We start from the raw sequence: 22,134 nt of genomic DNA, 5'->3' as shown, positions 1-22,134 counted from the left end.
TAATTTGCATAGAACATTTTTTAAATATCCTTCAAAGTCAAAGGATATTGATTTCTGATGACTGCATCTGCTTCCATCATTTGAACGTGACAGCACTTATTTAACCAATTGCTCTTGCTGTAAAGTGAGGGAATTTCCAATTTTGCCATTAGATTTTTGAGAGCTTATAATGTTATTACTAAGTAAAAGGACAGTGACCATGCTTATAGGTAAATCTTTGGCACAACTTCTGAATATGTCTAGAAACAGAAGGACAAGATGAAAGGTTAGGAATATTGCCTCCAGAAATAATGTTACCAGTAGGAGTTTCCCCCTAAAAACGAACAAATGAGAACTTTGTAGTCTGGTAAAACCACATTGATAGTCCGAAGTAATTGCGTGCTGTTTTCTTGGCATTCTGGAAATGGCTAATGGGGTTGAATGTTTTCCACCTTTCTGACCTTCTGTAGATGTTCTTCAGAACTAACATGATTTGCCCTTTTCAATCATGTTAGTTGCGTGTGTATGCTTATTTATTTTTTGCTTTTTTGGGCCGCACCCGCAGCACATGGAAGATCGCAGGCTAGGAGGCAAATCGGAGGATGGAGCTGTTTGGAGGGAAAGGTGGCATTCTGCGCAGTAGTGCCCTTGCCAGTGGGCACCTGAGAATGGACAAGTCCTCTTCTTTTCCTTTTTGGCACCCAGAAACCTTCAGCCAAATGTAAGGTCCAACTGAAGTAATTCCAGGAATCACTAGGTCCTCTGTCACCCAATTTCCGTCTTAGGTGCTTTTACGTATGTCTTTCAATGGGCCTATTGGATCTGTGCCGGGCACATAGAATGCTCTCAAATTTCCTTGAAAGCAGACAAGGCCGAAGTAATAATCCAGTGAGGAGTAATAGGTATTAATTGTAGCAGTTTGTTGTGCTACTTTTTCAACCCTTTAAAACGATTTTTTAAAATGAGCCCCAATGCTCCATCTTGCAGGGAGATGAGATGAAAAGTATTTTAAATATTCTGCTTTCCTTGGAAGTTTTTTTTTTTTTTTTCTGACTATAGACTGGCTTTTTTTCCTCTAGGATTTTTGTAAGTTAATGTTTAGTTTAGTCTTAATTCCTCATGTGCCAGAGTCGCAGTTCGTCTGTGGTGCATCAGAATGATCGAAAGGCACAGATTTTCAGAGTTGTTGTTGTGGCGAAGCAGTAGTGAACCTGACTAGTATCCATGAGGGTGCAGGATGGATCCCTGGCCCTGCTCAGTGGGTTAAGGATCTGGCGTTGCCACTCGCTGTGGTGTAGGTTGTCATCTGAAGCTCTGATTTGACCCCTAGCCTGGGAACTTCCATATGCCACAGGTGCGGCCCTAAGAAGAAAATAAAAACAGACTTTCAAGGGCATCCAGGACAACTTCAGGCAGCTCCCTCACTGTTTAGGTACTGGCACCTCCCTCAGGCATTTGGCAATCTCGTGCAGAGGGTCTTACTGTGGCTTCTGAGGCCCCTGCTCCAGGATCAGCTGAGGACTCTTTCAAATTAAATTCAAAGTTCAGGATTCAGGGAGACCAAGTGGGGCCCAGGAGTACAAACAGACTTTCCTCCATGTCTGGGGGAGTTTGGTTCCAGGACCCCAGGGTACCCAAATCAGAGGATGCTCAAGTCCTTTACATGCAACAGCAGAGTGTTTGCCTGTAGCTTGTACGCATCCTCCCATATACTTTAAATACCTTTAGATTCCTTATAATACCTGATACCCTGTAAATACTATGTAGATAGTTGTAAATACAATGTCCATTCTACGTAAATGGCTGCCAGTGTGTAACAAATTCAAGTTTTGCTTTTTGGAACTTTCTGGAGGTTTTTTCCCTTTTTCTTTATAGGGCACACTGTGGCATGTGGCAGTTCCCAGGCTAGGGCTGGAATTGGAGCTGCAGCTGCTGGCCTACACCACAACCACACCACCACCAGATCTGAGCCGCATCTGCAACTTTTACTGCAACTTGTGGTAATGCCGGATCTTTAGCCCACGGAGTGAGGCCAGGGATCAAACCCACGTCCTCATCAATACTAATCAGGTTCGTAACCTGCTGAGCTACATGGGAACTTCCTTTCTGGAATTAAAAACAATTTTTTCTGCCAAGTTTCGTTGAATACAGATGTGGGACCTGTGGACACGGGGGCCAAATATATTTAAGTTTCCAAGGAATTCTTTTTATGCTCTTTAAGCTTGAGAGGCACTGGTAAAACAGCAGATCAATGAACACTTGTGATGGAATTTTTCTAGATCACTGATAACTAGAAAACAGACTGAAACCTATCTTAACTTCCTCTTTTGACGTCTGCTAAGCATATAAAGATAGTGCCCTCTTCTGGTTCCTAAGCCCTACCGGTATCTCACTTGCCCGGCCTCACCTCCCTGGATCCTAGGGAGGGCATGTGATTTACTTTTTTTTTTTTTTTTTGTCTTTTTAGGGCCCCACTCGAGGCATATGGAGGTTCCCAGGCTAGGGGGTCAAATCAGAGTCATAGCTGCCGGCCTACACCACAGCCACAGCAACGCCAGATCCGAGCCGCATCTGCGACCTACACCACAGCTCATGGCCACGCCGGATCGTTAACCCACTGAGTGAGGACAGGGATGGAACCTGTGTCCTTGTGGTTGCTGGTCGGGTTTGTTAACCACTGAACACAACAGGACCTCCCTCTTACTATTGCTTTTCAAGTTTAAAAATGGTCAGATGTGATGCACCACCAATATACTTGGTTTTCACCCTATTGTTGGTGATTGGGGAACTCGCGGGGGAGGGCTGTGTGTTAGCACAGTCTTTGCTAACCGTCTTGGGCATCTGCTCTGTAACTAACCAGGATGATACAGGGTCTGGGGCAGGGAATAACTTCGCTCTGCCCCTCCCAGGAGTGGCTGTGATTTAATTCTTTGTATGACTTTTCGGAGTTGTCTTCTTAGAGGTGGGGCCGTTGTGACGGCATCTGACTGGCTGTGTGGGCCTGAAACACTCAGGCTCATGAACTGAAAGAAGTGGGTCTTGGTAAAGACGTGGCCTGGAGGTTCCCAGGCTAGGGATCCAATTGGAGCTGTAGCCACCGGCCTATGCCAGAGCCACAGCCACAGAAATGTGGGATCCGAGCCGCGTCTGCGACCTACACCACAGCTCACTGCAACGCCAGATCCTTAACCCACTGAGCGAGGCCAGGGATCAAACCCGCAACCTCATGGTTCCTAGTCGGATTCGTTAACCACCACGCCACAACGGGAACTCCGAGATGTGGCCTCTATTACAGCCCTGCCTTCTTCCCTTCTCTACCTTTTGACTCAGTAAAGCCCTCCTGCCCCCTAAATGACATCTCTAAGTTACCAACGGGGTGCATAGTGCTTGCTCTCGTGAGAATGTCTCTCGGAAATCATGTTTATTTCCAGGCATAAAATTTTTTGTATGTCTTATTTTAAAGAAAATATGGCGTTTTTCTCAGTTCAATATATATATTTTTCTCTTTGTCTTCTTAGGGCCACACCCATGGCACATGGAAGTTCCCAGGCTAGGGGTCAAATCGGAGCTATAGCTGCCAGTCTACACCACAGTCACAGCAACGCAGCATCCAAGCTGCGTCTGCGACCTACACCGTAGCTCATGACAACATCAGATCCTTAACTCAATGTTCGAGGCCAGGGATCGAACCTGCATCCTCTTGGATACTAGTAGGGTTCGTTAACCGCTGAGCCATGATGGGAACTCCTGAATATTTTCTTCTCACTACTTTCCTTAGGAGAAAAAACACAAAATAGGCACCCACAAAAGGGTGTGGTGAAGAGATTTCCAGATGAAGTGATTTTCCCAGTTGATGGCTTGCCAGTCCCTGACAGATTTTTAGACTGGTCCATTTAAACTGGCTAGTCCAGAAACTCTCAAGTCAGATTATGACTCACGCAGTGAAGCAAGACCTTGGCCTTCAAACCTTTTGTTTTCACGCAAGCATTTTAGGTTATAATCTCCCAGGGGCAGCTTCTTGAGTTTATTCGTCTTTGATTTCACGATGCCTTTGGCTTTGTCCACAGCAGCTACTCAAAAAATGAATCATTGGCGTTCCTGCTGTGGTATAACACGATCAGTGGCATCTTGGGAGCGCTGGGAGGCAGGTTTGATCCCCAGCCTGGCACAGTGGGTTAAGGAACCGGTGTTGCCACAGCTGTGGCCTAGGTCACACCTGTAGCTCGGATCTGATCCCTGGCCTGGGAACTCCATCGAACACCATATGCCTCCATGGAACTCCATGTGCCCCAAAATGAAAAAAAAAAATTGTTTAGACCGTCCAAGTTTCTTTGAATCTAACAATTCAACATATAGATGTAAAATTCCTATCTGTCTATCTAATTCTCTCCAATATTCACTGCTGCTTTCCAAGCCCCAGCCTTCCCATCAGGACCACTTCTGTGTCGCCGCCTCTCCCGCCGTCCTCTGTGCTTGGCCAGCTCCCCCTGATGCTGTGCCCTCTGCGGCAGCCCACATCTTTCTTTGGTCCTGAACTATCAAGGCCGCTTCACTATCCGTCATCATTTTTCCTGTTTAAATGAACAGAATGGGAAACCCAGGTGCAAAAAATGACTGGGATTTCTGAATGGAGAAATCATGTGTGTATATGTTTAGACCAAAGTACCGATGCAGGTAGTCTCTAGGGATATTTTGACAGTCGAATGTTAAATTATCTCTTTTATGAATGCATTTTTTAAAAGACCAGACACATAAATATTTAAGCGAGAAATCATTTTATTATTCTAAAAAATGTGTATTTTATATTGGAGTATAGTTCATGTACAGTGTGTTAATTTCAGGTGTACCGCAAAGTGATTCAGTTACACGTACACACATACGCATTGTTTTTCAGATTCTTTACCCACGTAGGTTATTACAGAATATTGATTAGAGTTCCCTGTGCTGTGATAGCAGATCTTTTCTGACTCTCTTTTATATATAGTAGTGTGTATCTATCGATCCCAAACTCCTAATTTATCCCTCCACGCCACACTTCCTCTTTGGTAACCATAAGTTGGTCTTAGAAGTCTTCATTCCTGTTTTGTAAATAAGTTCATTGTGTCATTGTTTTTTCAGGTTCTACATATAAGTAATATTGTATGATATTTGTCTTTCTCCAACTTCACTTAGAATGATAATCTCTAGGTCCATCCATGTTGCTGCAAATGGCATTATTTTATTCTTTTTTATGGCTACTATTCACATCATGTGTATGTGCCACATCATCTTTATCCATTCCTCTGTTGATGGACATTTAGGTGGCTTCCACGTCTTGGCTATTACAAATAATGCTGCAATGAACATTGAGGTGCATGTATCTTTTCAAATGGTTTTCTCTGGATAGATGCCCAGAAGTGGGAGTGCTGGATCATATGATAGCCCTACTTTTAGTTTTTTAAGGAACATCCATAGTGGCTGCACCAATTTACATTCCCATCAACACTGTAGGAGGGTTCCCTTTTCTCTAGCACCCTCTCCAGCATTTATTGTTTGTAGGCTTTCTGATAATGGCCATTCTGACTGGTGTAAGGTGATACCTCACTGTAGTTTTGATTTGCATTTCTCTAGCAATTAGCCATGTTGAGCATCTTTTCATGTGCTTTTTGGCCATCTGTAGGTCTTCTTTGGAGAAATGTGTTTAGATCTTCAGACTATTTTTTGATGGGATTGTTTGTTTTTTGATATTGAGCTGCAAGAGCTGTTTGTGTATTTTGAAAATAAGTCCCTCACCGGTCACTTCATTTGCAAATATTTTTTCCAATTCTGTGGGTTGTCTTTTCACTTTGCTTATGGTTTCCTTTGCTATGCAAAAGCTTTTCAGTTTAACTAGGTCCCATTTGTTTATTTTTGGTTTTATTTTCATCACTATAGCAGATGGATCCAAAAAGATATTTCTGGGAATTCCTCTGTGGCTCACTGGGTTAAGGATCTGACATTGTCACTGCAGCGGTTTGGGTCACTGCTGTGGCATGGGTTGGATCCCTGGCCCTGAAACTTCCACATGCCACAGGCATGGCTGAAAAAAACCAAAACCAGCCAACCAATGAACCAACCAAACAAACAAAAACCCAAGAAGATATTGCTGCAAACAGGAAATCATTTTAAATTGAAATCGCATTCATTTTTCCACTGCAAGATATACACAGTATAGAATTTATTATCTTCAGTGTACGGTTCAGGAACATTAAGCACATTCTCATTGTTCTTTAATCATTACCACCATCCGTCTCTGGACCTTTTTCATCTTGCAAAACAGAAGCTTTGTACCCGTTAAACAACAACTCCTCCCCGCCGGCTGCCCCCCTTCCCCCAATTTGCAGCCTCTGACAACCACTCTTCTATTTTCTGTCTCTGACATTGATTACTCAAAGTATCTCATATAAGTGGAATCATAGCAGATTTTTTTTCTTTGTTGAGGGCCACACTCGTGGCATATGGAGGTTCCCAGGCTAGGGGTCCAACCAGAGCCGTAGCTGCCGGCCTACACCACAGCCACAGCAACGCGGGATCCGAGCCTCATCTGTGAGCCACACCACAGCTCACAGCAACGCCGGATTCCCAACCCACTGAGTGAGGCCAGGGATTGAACCTGCGTCCTCATGGATACTAGTCAGATTCGTTTCTGCTGCGCCACAGTGGGAACCCTGGAATCATGATGTATTTGTCCTTTTATGTCTTATTTCCTTTAGCATGTCTTCAGGGTTTATCCATGTTGCAGCATGTATCAGAACTTTATTCCTTCCTGGGACCAAACAGTAGACCGTTGCATGTAGAGCCCACCTTTGTTTATCTCTTCATCCGTCAGTGGACATTTGAGTTGCTTCTACCTTTTGCTTTTTATCAATAATACATCTGGAACATGGACGTACACATATCTATTCAAGTCTCCGCTTTCACGTCTTTTGTATTAATACCCAGCGTTGGAATTGCTGAATCCAATGGTAATCCTTGTTTGTCTATTCAAAGACCTGCTATCCTGATTTTTCATCGTGGCTGCCCTGTTTTATGTTCCACTGACAGTGCACAGGGCTCCACATTCTCCATATCCATGCTAACACTTGTTTTCCGTGTCTGTCTGTTTTTTAATAAAACCTAACATAATGGATGTGAGGTGGGATCTTTGTTGTGGTTTTTGTTTTAGTTATTCGGTAGTCAGCATTTATTGGGTACCTGCAAGACGGACACTGATTCAGTTCTGCATGTGGATTTTTTCTTGATGATTTGAGACACGTGTATGTTGCAAGATGTTTACAACATTAAGGTTGGTTAACACACCTTCGCCTAAAGATCATTTTGTTGTTGTTATCAGGGTAAGAGCATTAATGCTCTGCTCAAAGCAACATTCAAACGTATAGTACAGTATCGTTAACTGCAACTCACGGTGGTGACCACACCTTGATCCCAGGACCTACTCATCTTATACTGATAGTCGGTACCTTTGTCCCCATTCCCCCCGCCTCCAGCCCCTGGCAGCCACCATTCTACTGTTTCTATGAGGTCAGCGGTTCTAGAGTCCACGTACAGTGAGATCGTGAGGTGTTCGTCTTTCTCTAACTTACGTCACTTAGCGTAATGCCACAGAGGTCCTTCCGTGTTGTTGGAAATATCAGGATTTCTTTCTTTCTGTGCCTGAATAACATTTCATTCATACACACACACACACGCGTATATATATATGTATGTATGTATATACATCTATAGTACACACATGTACCACATTTCACATATTCATCCATCTGTTGATGGCCACTCTAGGTCAGTCCATGTCTTGGTTATTGTGAATTATGCTGCAGTGAACATGGGAGTGTAGCTGTCTCTTCGAGGTGGTAATTGCATCTCCTTTGGACATATACCCAGAAGCGGGCTTGCAGGATCATGTAGTAGCAGTTGTGTTTTTAATTTTTCAAGGACCGTCCATGCTGTTTTGGATGGTGTCGGAATCCCTGGGTTTGGATGTGCATTTCCCTAATGAATAATGAGGTGGTATATCTTTTCGTCTGCGTATTGGGCCATTAGGGTATCTTCTTTGGAGAAAGATCTAGTCAAGTCCTTTACCCATATTTGAATCAGGTTGTTTGTTTCTTGAAGAAGAAGAAGAAAGCTGGAAGACTCACACTTTCTGGTTTCAAAATTTACTACAAAGCCACAATAATCCAAAGAGTGAGGCACTGGCCGAGGGACAGACATGCACACAAATGGAATAGAACAGAGCGCCTGGGACTGGGACTCTTACACATACAGTCAAGTGTTTTTTAAACTGAAGTGTAAAAAGACAAAAAAACCCACAAAAAAAAAAAACATTGGAGTTCCCATCGTGGTGCAGCAGTTAACGAATCCAACTAGGAACCATAAGGTTGTGGGTTCGATCCCTGCCCTTGCTCAGTGGGTTAACAATCTGGCATTGCCATGAGCTGTGGTGTAGGTTGCAGACACGGCTCAGATCCCGTGTTGCTGTGGCTCTGGTGTAGGCCGTGGCTACAGCTCGATTCAACCCCTAGCCTGGGAACCTCCATATGCCGTGGGAGCGGCCCAAAGAAAGAGCAAAAAGACAAAATAAAAAAAATAAACTGAAGTGTAGTTGATGTAAATATTATAAAGTTACAGGTGTGTGATACAGAGATGTACGATTTTCAAAAGTTGTACTGCATTTATAGTCATCATAAAGTATTGGCTATAGTGTCTGCGTTGTACTGTCAAGTGATGTTTGACAAGGGTGCCAATATCATTCAAAGTCTTTTCAATAAAGGGTGCTGGAAGGGAGTTCCCATTGTGGCTCAGTGGGTAATGAACCTGACTAGTATCCATAAGAATGTGGGTTTGATCCCTGGCCTTGCTCTATGGGTTAAGGATCTGGTGTTGCCGTGAGCTGCAGTGTAGGTCACACACATGACTTGGATCTGGTGTTGCTGTGGCTGTGGTATAGGCTGGCAGCTGCAGCTCCTATTCGATCCCTAGTCTGGGAACTTCCATGTGTCGCAGGAGTGGCCCTATAAAGCAAATAAATAAATAGATAAAGGTGCTGGAAAAACTGGATATCCACATGTGAAAGAATGAAGTTGGACCTCTAGCTAACACCAGAAACAAAAAATAACTCAAAACAGATCAAAGACCTGAAAACAAGACCTAAGGCTATAAAACGCTTAAAAGAAAACACGGAGGGGAAGATGACATTGGTTTTGACAATTTTTTAAATTTTTTATTTTTATTTTTTTTGTCTTTTTGCTATTTCTTTGGGCCGCTCTGTGGCATATGGAGGTTCCCAGGCTAGGGGTCTAATTGGAGCTGTAGCCACCGGCCTACGCCAGAGCCACAGCAATGTGGGATCCGAGCCGCATCTGCAACCTACACCACAGCTCACAGCAACGCCGGCTCCTTAACCCACTGAGCAAGGGCAGGGACCGAACCCGCAACCTCATGGTTCCTAGTCGGATTCGTTAACCACTGCGCCACGACGGGAACTCCCTGGTTTTGACAATTTTTTTTAATTGAAGTGTAGCTGATTTACAATGTTGTGTTAGTATCAGGTGTACAGCAAAGTGATTCCATTTTAATATGTATCTATCTGTAGTCTTTGCAGATTATTTTTCATTATAGTTTATTATAAGATATTAAATATCATTTCCTATGCTGTACAGTAGGATTTTATCTATTTTATGTATTGTAGTTTGTATTGGTCAATCCCAAACTCCTAGTTTTTCCTTCCTCCAATCCCTTGCTTTTGGTAACCTTGTTTGTCTTCTCTGTCTGAGTCTGTTCCTGTTTTATAAATAAATTCATTTGTATCTTTTTTAGATTCCACATATAAGTGATAACCTATGATATTTATCTTTCTCTAACCTCACTTAGTATGATAATCACTAGGTCTATCCACGTTACTGCTAATGGCATTATTTCATTATTTTTTATGGTTGAGTAATATTCCACTGTATCGTTTCTCCATTCCACATCTTCTTTATCCATTCATCTGTTGATGGACATTAAGTTGCTTCCACGTCTTGGCTATTGTGAAGAGTGCTACTATGAACATTGGTGTGTGTGTATCTTTTTAAATGAGAGTTTTTTGTTTTCCAGATACATACCCAGGGGTGGGATTGCTGGATCATATGATGATCCATTTTTGGTTTTTTTTTTAAGGAACCTCTATGTTGTTCCCCATAGTGGCTTCCCCAACCTACATTCCCGCCAGCAGTGGAGGAGAGCTTCCCTTTCCTCCACACCCCCTCCAGCATTTGTTATTTGGAGACTTTTTTGATGGTGGTCGTTCTAACTGGTGTGAAGTGATACCTCACTGTAGTTTTGTTTTGCATTTCTCCAATAATTAGTGATACTGAGCATCTCTAATATACCTGTTGGCCACCAGTATGTCTCTTTTGGAGAAATGTCTATTTAGGTCTTCTGCCCATTTTTTTCATTGGGTTATTATTTTTTTTATATTAAGGTTTATGAACTGTTTGTATGTTTTGGAAATTAAGCTTTTGTTTGTTGCATCTGCAAATGTTTTCGCCCAGTCTGTTGGTTGTCTTTTTAGGTATGGTTTCCTTTGCTGGGTAAAAGGTCATAAATTTGATTAGGTCCCATTTTTTTATTCTTGCTTTTATTTCTTTGCCGTGGAAGACTGAGCCGAGAAAACATTGGTATGATTTTATGTCAGGATGTCTTGCCAACAGCAGAATGTTTGTTTTGTTCTAGGAGTTTTATGATGTCATGTCTTATGTTTTTAGGCCATTTTGAGTTCATTTTTGTGTATGGGGAGAGGGTGTGTTCTAACTTCATTGATTTAGAGGCAGCTGTCCAACTTTCCCAACACCACTTGCTAAAGAGACTGTCTTTCCCTATTGTATATTCTTGCCTCCTTTGTTGAAGATTAATTAACTGTAGTTGTGTGGGTTTATTTCTGGGCTCTCTATTCTGTTCCATTGATCTATATGTCTGTTTTTTTGTGTGCCAAAACCACAGAGTTTTGATTAGCTTTGTAGCTTCGTCTGACATCTGAGAGGACAAGGATTTCTTAGATATGACAGCAAAGTCACAGGTGACAAAAGAAAAATAATGTAGATTTTGTCAAAATGGAAAATGTTTGTGCATCAAAGGATGCTATCAACAGAGTAAAAAGCCAGCCCACAGAAGGGAAGAAAATGTTTGGAAATCACATATCTGATAAGGGGTTAATACCCATAATCTTTAGGATGGAGAATTCTGAAGACTCACCTTCACCTTATACAGAAAATGAAAGGCTGTGGAAAAGCGGTTTAAATCTGATTGGCCCCAGGTTCTTACCAAGGCTGGGCCAGTTTCCTTCAACCTAAGTGTCTTTTTGTGGAAGAGTTACTGCCCAGCTCTTGAGAATTGTTATTAACAAAGACACCATCCAGAATTTCTGCTGATAGATTATAGGAAGCTTAATTAAAGGGAAACATTATTTTTCTTTCTTGCAGTTAGGCATGTGAGTAATGTCTAGTGGCAGAAGGACACTGGATGAGACACACTTTCTGCCAAGGGGATTATAAATCTATTATTAATTTCTGTTCTTCTGGAAGATGTTGGCGGCTGATTCGCAGCCGTGCACTGTATCTCCTTTCATCCTGGGACAGTGTCTTGGCCCAGTGCTACCTAAGCTCAAACTTCTCTAAGGACTGAAATATACCAGAAAGCTGCTGGAATCCAGCTCTGAAACCATTTATGATAGGATATCATGATTCTCTACATTCTGAAGGATTTTAGGGTCACATTTTTGGAGAGGTTTTCTACTTTGCATAAGCGAGTCCAAAGCTTGGTTGACAACTTTATTGTCCTGGGGGCCTTTACTTTCCTATGGAAGCTAAGAGTCCTAAAACACATTGCAGTTGTCCAACCCCCTCGCCCCCACCCTCCACCCCCAAACTCTGGTTTTATTTACCTTTTTCGAGCGCTTGAGGGATACTCCAGCTCTAGTGTGGGCTGACCTCAGGACTGTCATGGACAGTCGTGCAGGTTGGGCACTGTACAAGAGACCCACATCTGAGGGGTGCTGTTGACATCATAAACAGCCTAGATTTGGGTGTTTATCATGCTGCTCTTTCTGGAAGATGCAGCAAAATATGTTGTTCTAACAAAATCCATATGTTATGACCAACTCCTCATAATTGGGAGTGGAAAAAGCATCTTGAGAAAGAGGCGCATGTGTATAGTTCCCGGGGAGGCCCTGTGTGGGGTCCTTTGCTTTGGATCCCAGGTATGGTTTCCTACGCAGGAGGCTGATCATGCTCCATGGGCACTCAGAGAGGTGGCTGTGGGCTGGGCCGCCTTTCCGCTTGATGGCCCTGTCTGTCAGCTCCACGGCTGTCCCACGGGGTGGTCTGGGTGTCTGTGACGCCATCATGAAGGGCTGCTGTGTGGTCTTACAGCCTAGAGGGGAAGTTAACAGACATGTCTTAAAAGACAGCTCACCCACACTGGTCATGCCATTCAGGACCTGAAGCCCTTCAGCCACTTGTGACAAGTGGCTGGTGACCGAATTGCATGGGGCATTCCCGGGAGCCTGCCCTGGGTCCTCCTTCCGTGAAGCACGTCACCCCAGAGAGAGGTGTTGGGTGTTGGGCTGGCAGGGCGTGGCATCTGCAACAGGACCCGCTGTCCAGGGCGCTGGCTGGTAGCAGCTGGTGTGCTTGGCCAACGTGCCAAGGAGGCTGGCTCAAGTGGCATCTGTTCTATGGGATGTTCTATGCACAGCTGAGCTAAGTTATCCTTATTTTTTTTAGACAGAAAAGTAGACTGGATACCCAGTAATGTATAGACGTAGAATGACTTGCTTGTGCCTGTTGCAAGTTGGTTTTTTTGGTCATTGGTTGTTTGTTTTTGGTCTTTTTAGGGCCGCACTCGTAGCATATGGAGGTGCCCAGGCTAGGGGTCTAATCGGAGCTACACCTGCCGGCCTACACCACAGCCACAGCAATGCTAGATCCTTAACCCACTGAGAGAGGCCGGGGATCAAACCTGCAACCTTGTGGTTCCTAGTCAGATGTGTTTCTGCTGCGTTGCAACGGAACTCCTGTAGGTTGGTTTAGATCTAAAAGTGTCCGCTCTGTCCTGCAGTTCACGGGGGATCCTTACGGCACCACGGGTCCTTGCCTGTGAGCAGAGGCCGCGTCCCCCTTATTCTTAGATCTGTAAAGAGCCTGCGTGTGTCACAGGCATGCTATGTGCCTGTCACACGTGATGACTGTGAACGGGTGGATGGAATTCCAAGGAAGCCAAGTTGTGAAAAAGCTACGATCTTTTTCCATATGAGGCGGTACAGCTTCAAAGAGGTTAAGGCTTATTTTTAACAGGGGTGGCTGCTATTGTGGTCATATTTATTATAACCACCTCTGCCCGGCAAGCCCTCTGCTGGGTGTGGGGGACCCTGAGATGCATAAGACCAGGCCCATGTCTTCCAAGGGTTCACGGTCTCGTGGGGGAGACAGACGTGTGTGCCAGCGATGACAGCGCAGTCAGGGGAATCATAAGCCAGTGTACACGGCGGCGTGAAGAGACCAGCCTTGTGAGGACAGGCCTAATGGGCAGTAACTCAGCTTCCGCAGGACCTACAAGTGGGACAAATAAGGGTGGCAGAAGGTGACACTGGAGAGGAAGGTAGGGACGAAATCCCAGGGACCTCTGCTGTAGTTTTCTCCCGCTACTGTAACAAAATCCTGTGAATCAGGTGGCTTCGAACAGCAGAAATATGTTGTCTCGTGGGGCTGGAGGCTGAAGTTCAAAGTCAAGTTGTCGGGGGGACCCTGCCTCCTCTGCCGTCCCTCGGGGAGAAACCTTCCTTGCCTCTCCAGCCTCTGTCAGTTCCCGACCGCCCTTGGCATTGCTTGGCTTGTGGACACATGACTCCAGGCTCTGCCTCTGTTGTCACATTGCCACCTGCACACATCTGTCCTCTGTGCAGGCCTGCTTCTGGGGCCAAGTTTTCCCTTTTCATAAGGACATCAGTCCTATTGGGTTGAGACCCACCCCAATGACCTCACCTGAACTTGATCTGCAAAACCTCTATGTCCAAATAAGGTCATGTTCACAGCTGCCTGTGGGCGGGGCTTCAACCTGTCTTCTCTGGGGGGATGCAACTCACCTGAAGGCAGCTTTGTCTGCTGCTGCTGGAAGACCTTTCTTTTGTAGTCAGAAAGGCTGTGAGTTGCAAGCAGGGGATGGGACCTCGGGCGTGCTCTGGAGGTGGGTGGAAGCGCAGAGAACTGAGCCAGGCAGTGTCTAGAGGGTACTGCCCTGTGCCCCGGAGGCCCATGGCTGGATGCCACAAGCAGAAGTCCACAGGCCTTGTTTCTTAAGCAGGGTAAGATGCACATGACAAACACAGTTATTCATTGATTGATTGTCTTTTAGGGCCGCATCTATGGCACATGGAAGTTTTCAGGCTAGAGGTCAAATTGAAGCTATACATGCCAGCCTACACCACAGCCACAGCAACGTGGGATCCAAGCGTCCTCTGCGACCTACACCGCAGCTCATGGCAATGCTGGATCCTTAAGCCACTGAGCAAGGCCAGGGATTGAACCTGCATCCCCATGGATCCTAGTTGAATTCTTAACCCACTAAGCCACAATGGAAACTCCCAAATATCAACAATTTATAAAATTCGGAAAGAATTAGGAATTTTCAGGATGTGGTTATTGGTTAGTGTGAAGTAGTTCCCCCCCTTCCCCAGTTTAAAAAAATAATTTATGGCTACACCCTGGGCCAGGACGACAACACTGGATCCTTTAACCCACTGTGCCAGGCCTGGTTTCTTTCCTTTTCTCTCTCACACCTGCGGCACATGGAAGTTCCCAGGCAAGGGGTCAAATTGGAGCTGCCCCTGCAACCTACGCCACAGCCACCAGATGCTTAACTCACTGAGTGAGGCCAGGGGTCGGACCCACACATGCGCACAAAGACAATGTCAGGGGGTCCTTAACCGGCTGAACCACAGCAAATGTAGAGAGACGGTACCGTCCCTGGTGCCTGCCCTGACTTCTTTGTGTCTGGCTCTGGGGCGAGGCGTGGTGTGAATGCCAGCCTCTGTCATTTGTAACTTTGGGCCCATTCCACAATACCCGCGAGCGGCGGTTTCCACTCATAAAGTCGGGTTGACACCTGGTGATGAGGCATACACAGTGTGCCACCCAGCCCCCAGCAGACTCTACCTTCCTGAGTGGGCCCAGAAGCCTGGGATCCCAGGGCCCGACCCACAGCTGCTCTTGGTAAAGCCAAGGGCCAGCAACCCACCTGTCAGGAGACCTGGGGGGACATTTCCTACCAGCGTTTCCTCATTGTTGCACAAATTCTTAAAAATGTTAACATAAGTAACTATTTGGCGCTTTTTAAGAGAACTTCGGTAAGAAATGGCTGAGGAATAGAAGAGAAAAAGCAGTAAAATGGCAAGAAACAGGGACGGCGTTCCTCAGACTTCAGGATTAGAGGCCTGCTCTCCAGGGCTGGAGTTGGGCCTGGGATTCTGCATTGCTCAAAGCTCCCTGCTGGCGCCCTGCTGAGAGCCACCGCCCATACCGAGAGTGGCAAGGACCAGGGCCAAACCTGTCCCTGAGCCTGTTTTTGTACTTCCTCTGAGCTAAGCATGGGTCTTACATTTTTCTATTTTTATTTATTTTATTTTTTAATTTTAAAGATTTTAAAAATTATTATAGTTGATTTATAATGGTCTGTCAGTTTCGGCTATGCAGCAAAGTGCCCGATGATACATACATATAGATATATAGATATATATATCTATATATATTCTTTTTCTCACATTATCCTCCATCATTTTCTATTACAAGGATTGGCACGGTTCCCTGTGCTATGTGGCAGCAGTCAAAAAGTCAAAAAAGAATTATATTTGTGACACACAAAAATTCAGGAAATCCAAATTCAGTGTCCCAAGTGCTATCAGAACGGCCACACCCGCTCTTTAACGTCATCTGTGGTTGCTGTCGCAGCGCAAGGCGAGTGTGTGGGACGGAGAAGGTGCAGCGCATAAAATAGTTGCCACTTGGCCTTCACAGAAACGCGGTGTGGACCCCGTAGAGCGGCAGGGCCCAGTGCAGCCAGCAGGGGGCAGCAGAGAGCTGCATGTGGGCTTGGCCTCTCCGGGCTCAGGAAATGGGACAGATTCAGAAATGTGACCCGGGAGACTAAACTGAGGTTTAGGAGGCGGGTGTGAGCTAGGGGTTGGGGGGGTGGGGGGCATGCTCAGATGATTAGCCTGGAGAGGTGGGGTGGGTGAGTGGGATTAAGGGGAGAATGCCCACGGTGAGTAGGGCGGTCAGGAGTTCAAGGGCCAGGGCAGCTGTGGACCCAGGGCTGGAGGCCCAGGATGCCAATGGGGCTTGGACTTCAGGTGCAGGCAATAGGGAGCTATGGAGGGCATTAGGGGGTGGAGTGAGAGCAGCACATTGGAAGGGCTGTAACTTGGGCAGGTGCCACACAGGTGGGGGCCAAGCTCGTGAGGGGCTGAAGAGGCAGGGCGGTGGGCAGGGGTGGAAGCCACCTGAGCTGTGACAGCACCACCCACACGGGGGCTCGGAACGCCCCTCCCCATCCCTTGGAGGCTGCGTTTTCCCCCAGGACAGGCTGGACCTTTTTTCTTTCTCTTTTCTTGATTTTTCTCTGTTTTCACCATGAGCGAGCAGGCTGGCTCTCCTTTTGCCTCTGGCCTCCCTGTTGTCTGCCCTGTGGCTCCTCCGGGTGTGGGATCTCACCTGTTAGAAGCTGGTTCTACTAGTTTAGTGCTTAACCTTTGGGTGAGGCCGTTTTTGTTCTTAAGGACTTCTTTCTCCCTCTCTCACTTTTTTTTTTTTTTTTTTTTTCTTTTTAGAGCTGCACCCATGGCACATGAAAGTTCCTAAGTTAGGGGCTGATTGGAGCTGTAGCTGCCGGCCTACACCACAGCCACAGCAACACCAGATCTGAGCCACATCTTCAACCTACACCACAGCTCATGGCAACGCCGGATCCTTAACTCACTGAGCAAGGCCAGGGATCAAATCCACATCCTTGTGGATACTAGTCGGGTTCATTACCCTTGAGCCACAGAGGGAACTCCAAAGACTTATTTCGTCATGGGGCAGGAGCGCGGTGCTCAGGCCCCTGTGAGAATCTGGTGAACACCATTGCGAACTCCAGAAAAATGCATGCCGGCAGGTGTACTCAAAATGTGAAGTGATTTCCGGGTTCATGTGCCCCCTGATCCCCCCCAGTTTAGGATCCCAGACTTCGGGGGGGGGGTCCAGCTTAGCATCAGCTGGGGGTAAGCTGTTCCCGGCTTTAAGTTTTGGGGTTTATCAGAGCCGTTTGCTCCCCACCCCAAGGCCTCCCTGTAATTCCTGATTTTCTTGCTGGGCCTGCCCTCCCCCCTATCGTGTGGCTATGACACAAGTACCTAAGTCTTCTTTTTTTTCATTAAAAAAAATTTATTAAAGTAGAGTTGATTTACAATGTCGTGTTAGTGTCAGGTGTACAGCAAAGTGATTCAGTTAGACGTAGACACACATCCATTCTGTTTCAGATTCTTTTCTCATAGAGCTTATCACAGAACTCTGAGGGGAGGTCCCTGGGGACCATCCGTCCCCTAGACCATAGTGGATTGTCTTTGGGATGGATTAAAACCTTCTGAACACACCAGGCGGGGAGCACACAGACCTAGGATGGCTGGTCCTGTGCGTCTCGGCGGTGGATCTGGCGTTGTGGAGCCTTCTCAGGGACTCACCGAGCAGGACAGTCACCGTCCAGCCTCTGGGCTGGGCAGGCGCAGAACTACGGGCTTGTGGAGCTCTCTGTTGTGGGTCTTAATACATCTTAAAATCCCCTTCTCTTGCGACAAAAAGTGTACTGGATCAGATAGTGTGTCTTTTAGGAAATGATTAGCCTCTATAACTAGAAAAAAGGAGCTTACTTACATTTTTTAAAAGATTAATTCAATCTCCATAACAAATGTTGAAAGGAATGTAGTCATTCCATTATGAAATATTTCCGAAGGACAAAGTCACGCTTAGAAGATTAAACTATTTTTCAAATTATCCAGGATTTAAAAATCTAATCCCGGAGTTCCTGCTGTAGTGCAGTGGGTTTAGGATTCTGCACTGTCTCTGTGGCAGCATGGGTTCAATTCTCGGGCCCGGCCCAGTGAGTCAAGGATCCAGAGCTGCCGCAGCTGTGGTGCAGATGACAGCTGCTGCTCAGATTCGATCCCTGGCCTGGGAATTTGCCTATGCTACGTGTGTGGCAAAAGAAAATACAAAACCAACACCCCCCCCCCCCCGCCAAATCCAGCATCAACTTTTAATAAAAGCAATAATTTCTAGCAAGTATGGCTTCTCTCTTTTTTTTTTTTTTTTGCCTTTTTGCCATTTCTAGGGCCACACCTGCGGCATATGGAGGTTCCCAGGCTAGGGGTCTAATTGGAGCTGTAGCCGCCAGACTACACCAGAGCCACAGCAACGTAAGATCCGAGCCGCGTCTGCAACCTACACCACAGCTCACGGCAACGCCGTATCCTTAACCCACTGAACAAGGCCAGGGATCGAACCCACCACCTCATGGTTCCTAGTCAGATTTGTTAACCACTGCACCACAACGGGAACTCCCAAGTATGGTTTCTTAGTGTGTGTATGTGTGTGTGTGTTTGCGCGCACTCACATGCCCGTGTGTGATAGCAGCTTTAGTGGAATCTATATGACACAAAATTCACCTGTTTAACTATACAGTTGCATGACTTGTGGTAAACGTTGGAGCTGTGTGTGATTTTAGAGCTTCTCTCTCACCCCAGGGTGGCCTCTTACATTTGAATCACGAGATGTGCTGCTAGAAAAATAACGATTGTGATTTACTGCTCGTGTTTGCCTGCTCTAGGTTATATCTTTACTAAGAAATGACCTTTATTGGTATCTCTTCCAGGCAAACACGAGACAGCTGGAGCAAAGCTCTTGCAATCTTATCAGAAACTGAGGTAAGTACTACAAAGCACAGGCCGTCCTGGGCCCTTGGGGGCTGGAGCGCAAAGGACGAGCTGCAAGAACTGCTAGACCTCTTGACTTTCAGATGTCACTGCTTTGGAATGAGACTTTTTAGAAAAAATCATACAGTACCTGGAAAAGATTTAAGCAGAGATGTTTCCAGATTCTCAGGAAAAGCCTCGGAGAGCTGGCATAGTGTTTTCTCACAAAACATTTCATTTCTTGAATTCTCCTGAAGTGTGGCAAAGAAGCGGAATACTTTTTTTGTGGGTTTGGGGGTTTTTTGGTTTTGTTTTGTCTTCTGCCTTTTAGGGCTGCACTCGCAGCATGTGGAGGTTCCCAGGCTAGGGGTCCAATCTGAGCTATAGCTGCTGGCCTACACCCCAGCCACAGCCACACAGGGTCCAAGCCACAGAGTCTTCAACCTACACCACAGCTCACAGCAACACCGGATCCTTAACCCACTGAGCAAGAGGCCAGGGATCGAACCCGCAACCTCATGGTTCCTAGTCGGATTTGTTGCCGCTGCACCGCGATGGGAACTCCCAGAGTACGTTTGTGATGGCACCTTGGATGGAAGTCTCAACCAAGCGTTCGCTTTTAGGTATCATTCGCAGCACCAACATCTTGATTAGCGCCTGACACCTTAGTGACATCTGTGGAATAGACACTGGTGGATTTGAATCATGACCGGAGAGAGCAAGTTTTTACACAAAATTCTAGGCACCTAGCTGTCCTGAAGCTCGCAATAATTCACACACCTGACTACACCGAATTTATTCAAGTGTTAGTGAAACTTTTTTTTTTTTGCTCACAGTGGATTTTCCAATCTTAGAACTTTTTCAATTTTTTTATTTTACTGCATTTCCTAACCTCCAACATCCCCCTCCCCAATTCTTTTAGCACAAACTTCTTTTTGTTTTGTTTTTTGTTTTTCAGGCAAGCAAAGTCTTTATTACAAGAAAGCAAACAGCTCCCAGGGCTGCTGGGAGGGGGAAGAAGATCCCCCCCCCCATTGTCCTAGAGGGGTTTTTATGGGGGGGATACCAACGTGAGGTCCAGAAAGATGTGGTTTTCTCCCCTTGGCCTTGGCCAGTGACCTATATCAGTCCAACAAACTTCTAATTCCTCTCAGGGTCCGTCTCTCTCACCATGACATTTTAGGCGTTGTGCTGGGTGGCTTCCACCGAGAGACCACTCTGGTCCATGTGGCACGTGCATGTGGCTCTAATTCCAGAGCAGCCAGGCCACAGAGCCAGTCCCAAGCACCCCGGCTATTTTGCACTGCATGGTGCATTGTGATGCCCAAACCTTAGCCCATGTGATGCCCGTCTCCCACCTTGTATCCCAGGGAATTGAACCCTGTGCTAAGCAGATCCAGGCAGGCTGCTGGACCCTCTACTCAAAAGGCGGGGTGGTGAGGGGAGAGAAAGAAAAGGAGAGGGAGTTCCATTGTGGCTCAGGGGGTTAAGAACCTGACTAGTGTCTGTGAGGATGTGGGTTTGATCCCTGGCCTTGCTCAGTGGGTTAAGGATCTGATGTTGCCACAAGGGGCAGTGTAGGTCACAGATGTGGCTTGGCTCCTGTGTGGCTGTGGCTGTGGCTGTGGCATAGGCGGGCAGCTTCAGCTCTGATTCCACCCCTAGGCGGGGAACTTCCATATGCTGCAGGTGTAGGATTAAAAAGAAGAAAGAAAAGACGTAAATCAACGATACTTTAATAAAAAAAAGATTTAGTTTTAAATAAAGAAAAGAAGAAAAGCCAGAACTGGAATGATCAGATTAGGATGAATCTGGTGTATTCCTAAGACTAATACTTTCATGGCTCATAATCCATTTCTCATGCCTGTACTTTTCCTCAGCAGCAAAATTTCCGTGGTGCCTCCAACCCCGCCTCCTCTCAGTGAAAGCCAGTGCAGCGGCAGCCCCAGCAGGGTAATGCTTGCGCCTCCCTGGGGAGGGGACGTGGGAAAGAAGCAGAGAAAGATGGGGCGGGGGGGCAGAGAGGTTGGGCAAGAGCCTGATGGCAAGGGATCCACCCACGGCTAGAGGGTCAGGAGCGGGGGTGCCCAGGGGCCTCAACTGGAGGCTGGGAAGTGCGGGGCCCGCCAGTGTCTGTGCTTCCATCATGTCCTGTGGGCCACGGGACCAGCATCCCCCCCTGCTGCCTTGTCAGTGGACCAGTCCTCTGCCTGCATCCCCTGTACCCACATCCCCATCTCTTTACGCTTGTCGTTCTGTTAGTTCTCTCCCTGGACTGTGCCCTTGAGTGTGGGGGTCTGCAGTATCTGGGGGTCTCTGGGCTGGAAACGGACAGAAAGGCTGAGTCACAGGGGTGTGATTCGCAGGTGTACGTGTGCCCGTGGAAATATGCGTGTGCATCTTTTGAGTGTGCGCGGGCGCTCATCAGGGGGGCCAGGGCCTTTTCCATCCAAAGAAGTTAGCCGTGGGATCACGGGGGGCTCCCCTGGGAGGTGGAAATACTTATGACTTGTCTGGCTTGCCTCCCGTGGCTGGTGTGAGAAATGAACAAAAGAACGTCTCTGCTGCTACTTGGAAACTGTCAAGTGCCGTGGAAACACATGGTCTTGATTATTTTCATTATCATTACTCCCTGTACTCAAGGGAGTGCCTCTATCTGTGCATAGGAGGACATACTGCTGGTGAGAGAGAAAAAATATGTCTTTTTTCAGTTTCGAACTGAGACCCCGGAGTGGCCTTTAAAATCCTGGTCTACTTCCTCCTTGAGGTTTTCAGTTGTCTGAAGTTATTTGAATACAGATGTGCTTAAGACATGTTTATTGGGATGGATGGATGGATGGGGCTTGCTGCGGGGAGTGATCTCATTTCTGTTGTTTCTCTTCCTTTTTCTTCTCTCTTCTGTGTTGGGAGGTGGAACTAACCCTTGGCTCACATCCTCCTTATACCACCCATGACCCTTGTGTCTCGTGCATTCTGCTGCTGTTGGCGTCCCCTCTTCGCAGAGCTGGGGTGGGGTCGTGAGAGGAGGAGGTTAAAGTAGCAGCAATTTACTTGGTGCAGACTTTGAGCCAATGAACTGTCAGCCACTGTTTCTAAGAGGTGGTTTTTAGCTCATCAACAAGCCATGGTGGAACCCTTTCCCTTAACCCCTGATGCTGAGT

The 22,134-nt window shown here is 46.4% G+C and overlaps 1 protein-coding gene across 6 annotated transcripts in view; it reads left to right on the top strand.

Annotated features, from left to right (window-relative positions):
- Nucleotides 1-22,134, top strand: part of SYTL3 (synaptotagmin like 3) — a 93,816-nt gene that overhangs the window by 34,320 nt on the left and 37,362 nt on the right. For 3 of the 6 annotated variants that reach the window (XR_002342344.1, XR_002342339.1, XR_002342341.1), the window contains 2 exons: nt 18,934-18,985; nt 20,854-20,926. Coding sequence is in view for 1 of the 6 variants with exons in the window: in XM_021086369.1 (XP_020942028.1) it covers nt 18,934-18,985; nt 20,857-20,926 (122 nt within the window). In the remaining 5 variants the exon portion in view is untranslated. The remainder of the gene's footprint in view (nt 1-18,933; nt 18,986-20,853; nt 20,927-22,134) is intronic. The other 3 variants (XR_002342342.1, XR_002342345.1, XM_021086369.1) reach the window with 1 other exon arrangement.

This window comes from Sus scrofa, chromosome 1, assembly GCF_000003025.6.
Source record: "Sus scrofa isolate TJ Tabasco breed Duroc chromosome 1, Sscrofa11.1, whole genome shotgun sequence".
In the NCBI taxonomy this organism is placed as follows: Eukaryota; Metazoa; Chordata; class Mammalia; order Artiodactyla; family Suidae; genus Sus; species Sus scrofa.
The sequence above is the reverse complement of the archived record's forward strand: the minus strand, read 5'-3'. Positions and strand labels throughout refer to the sequence as shown.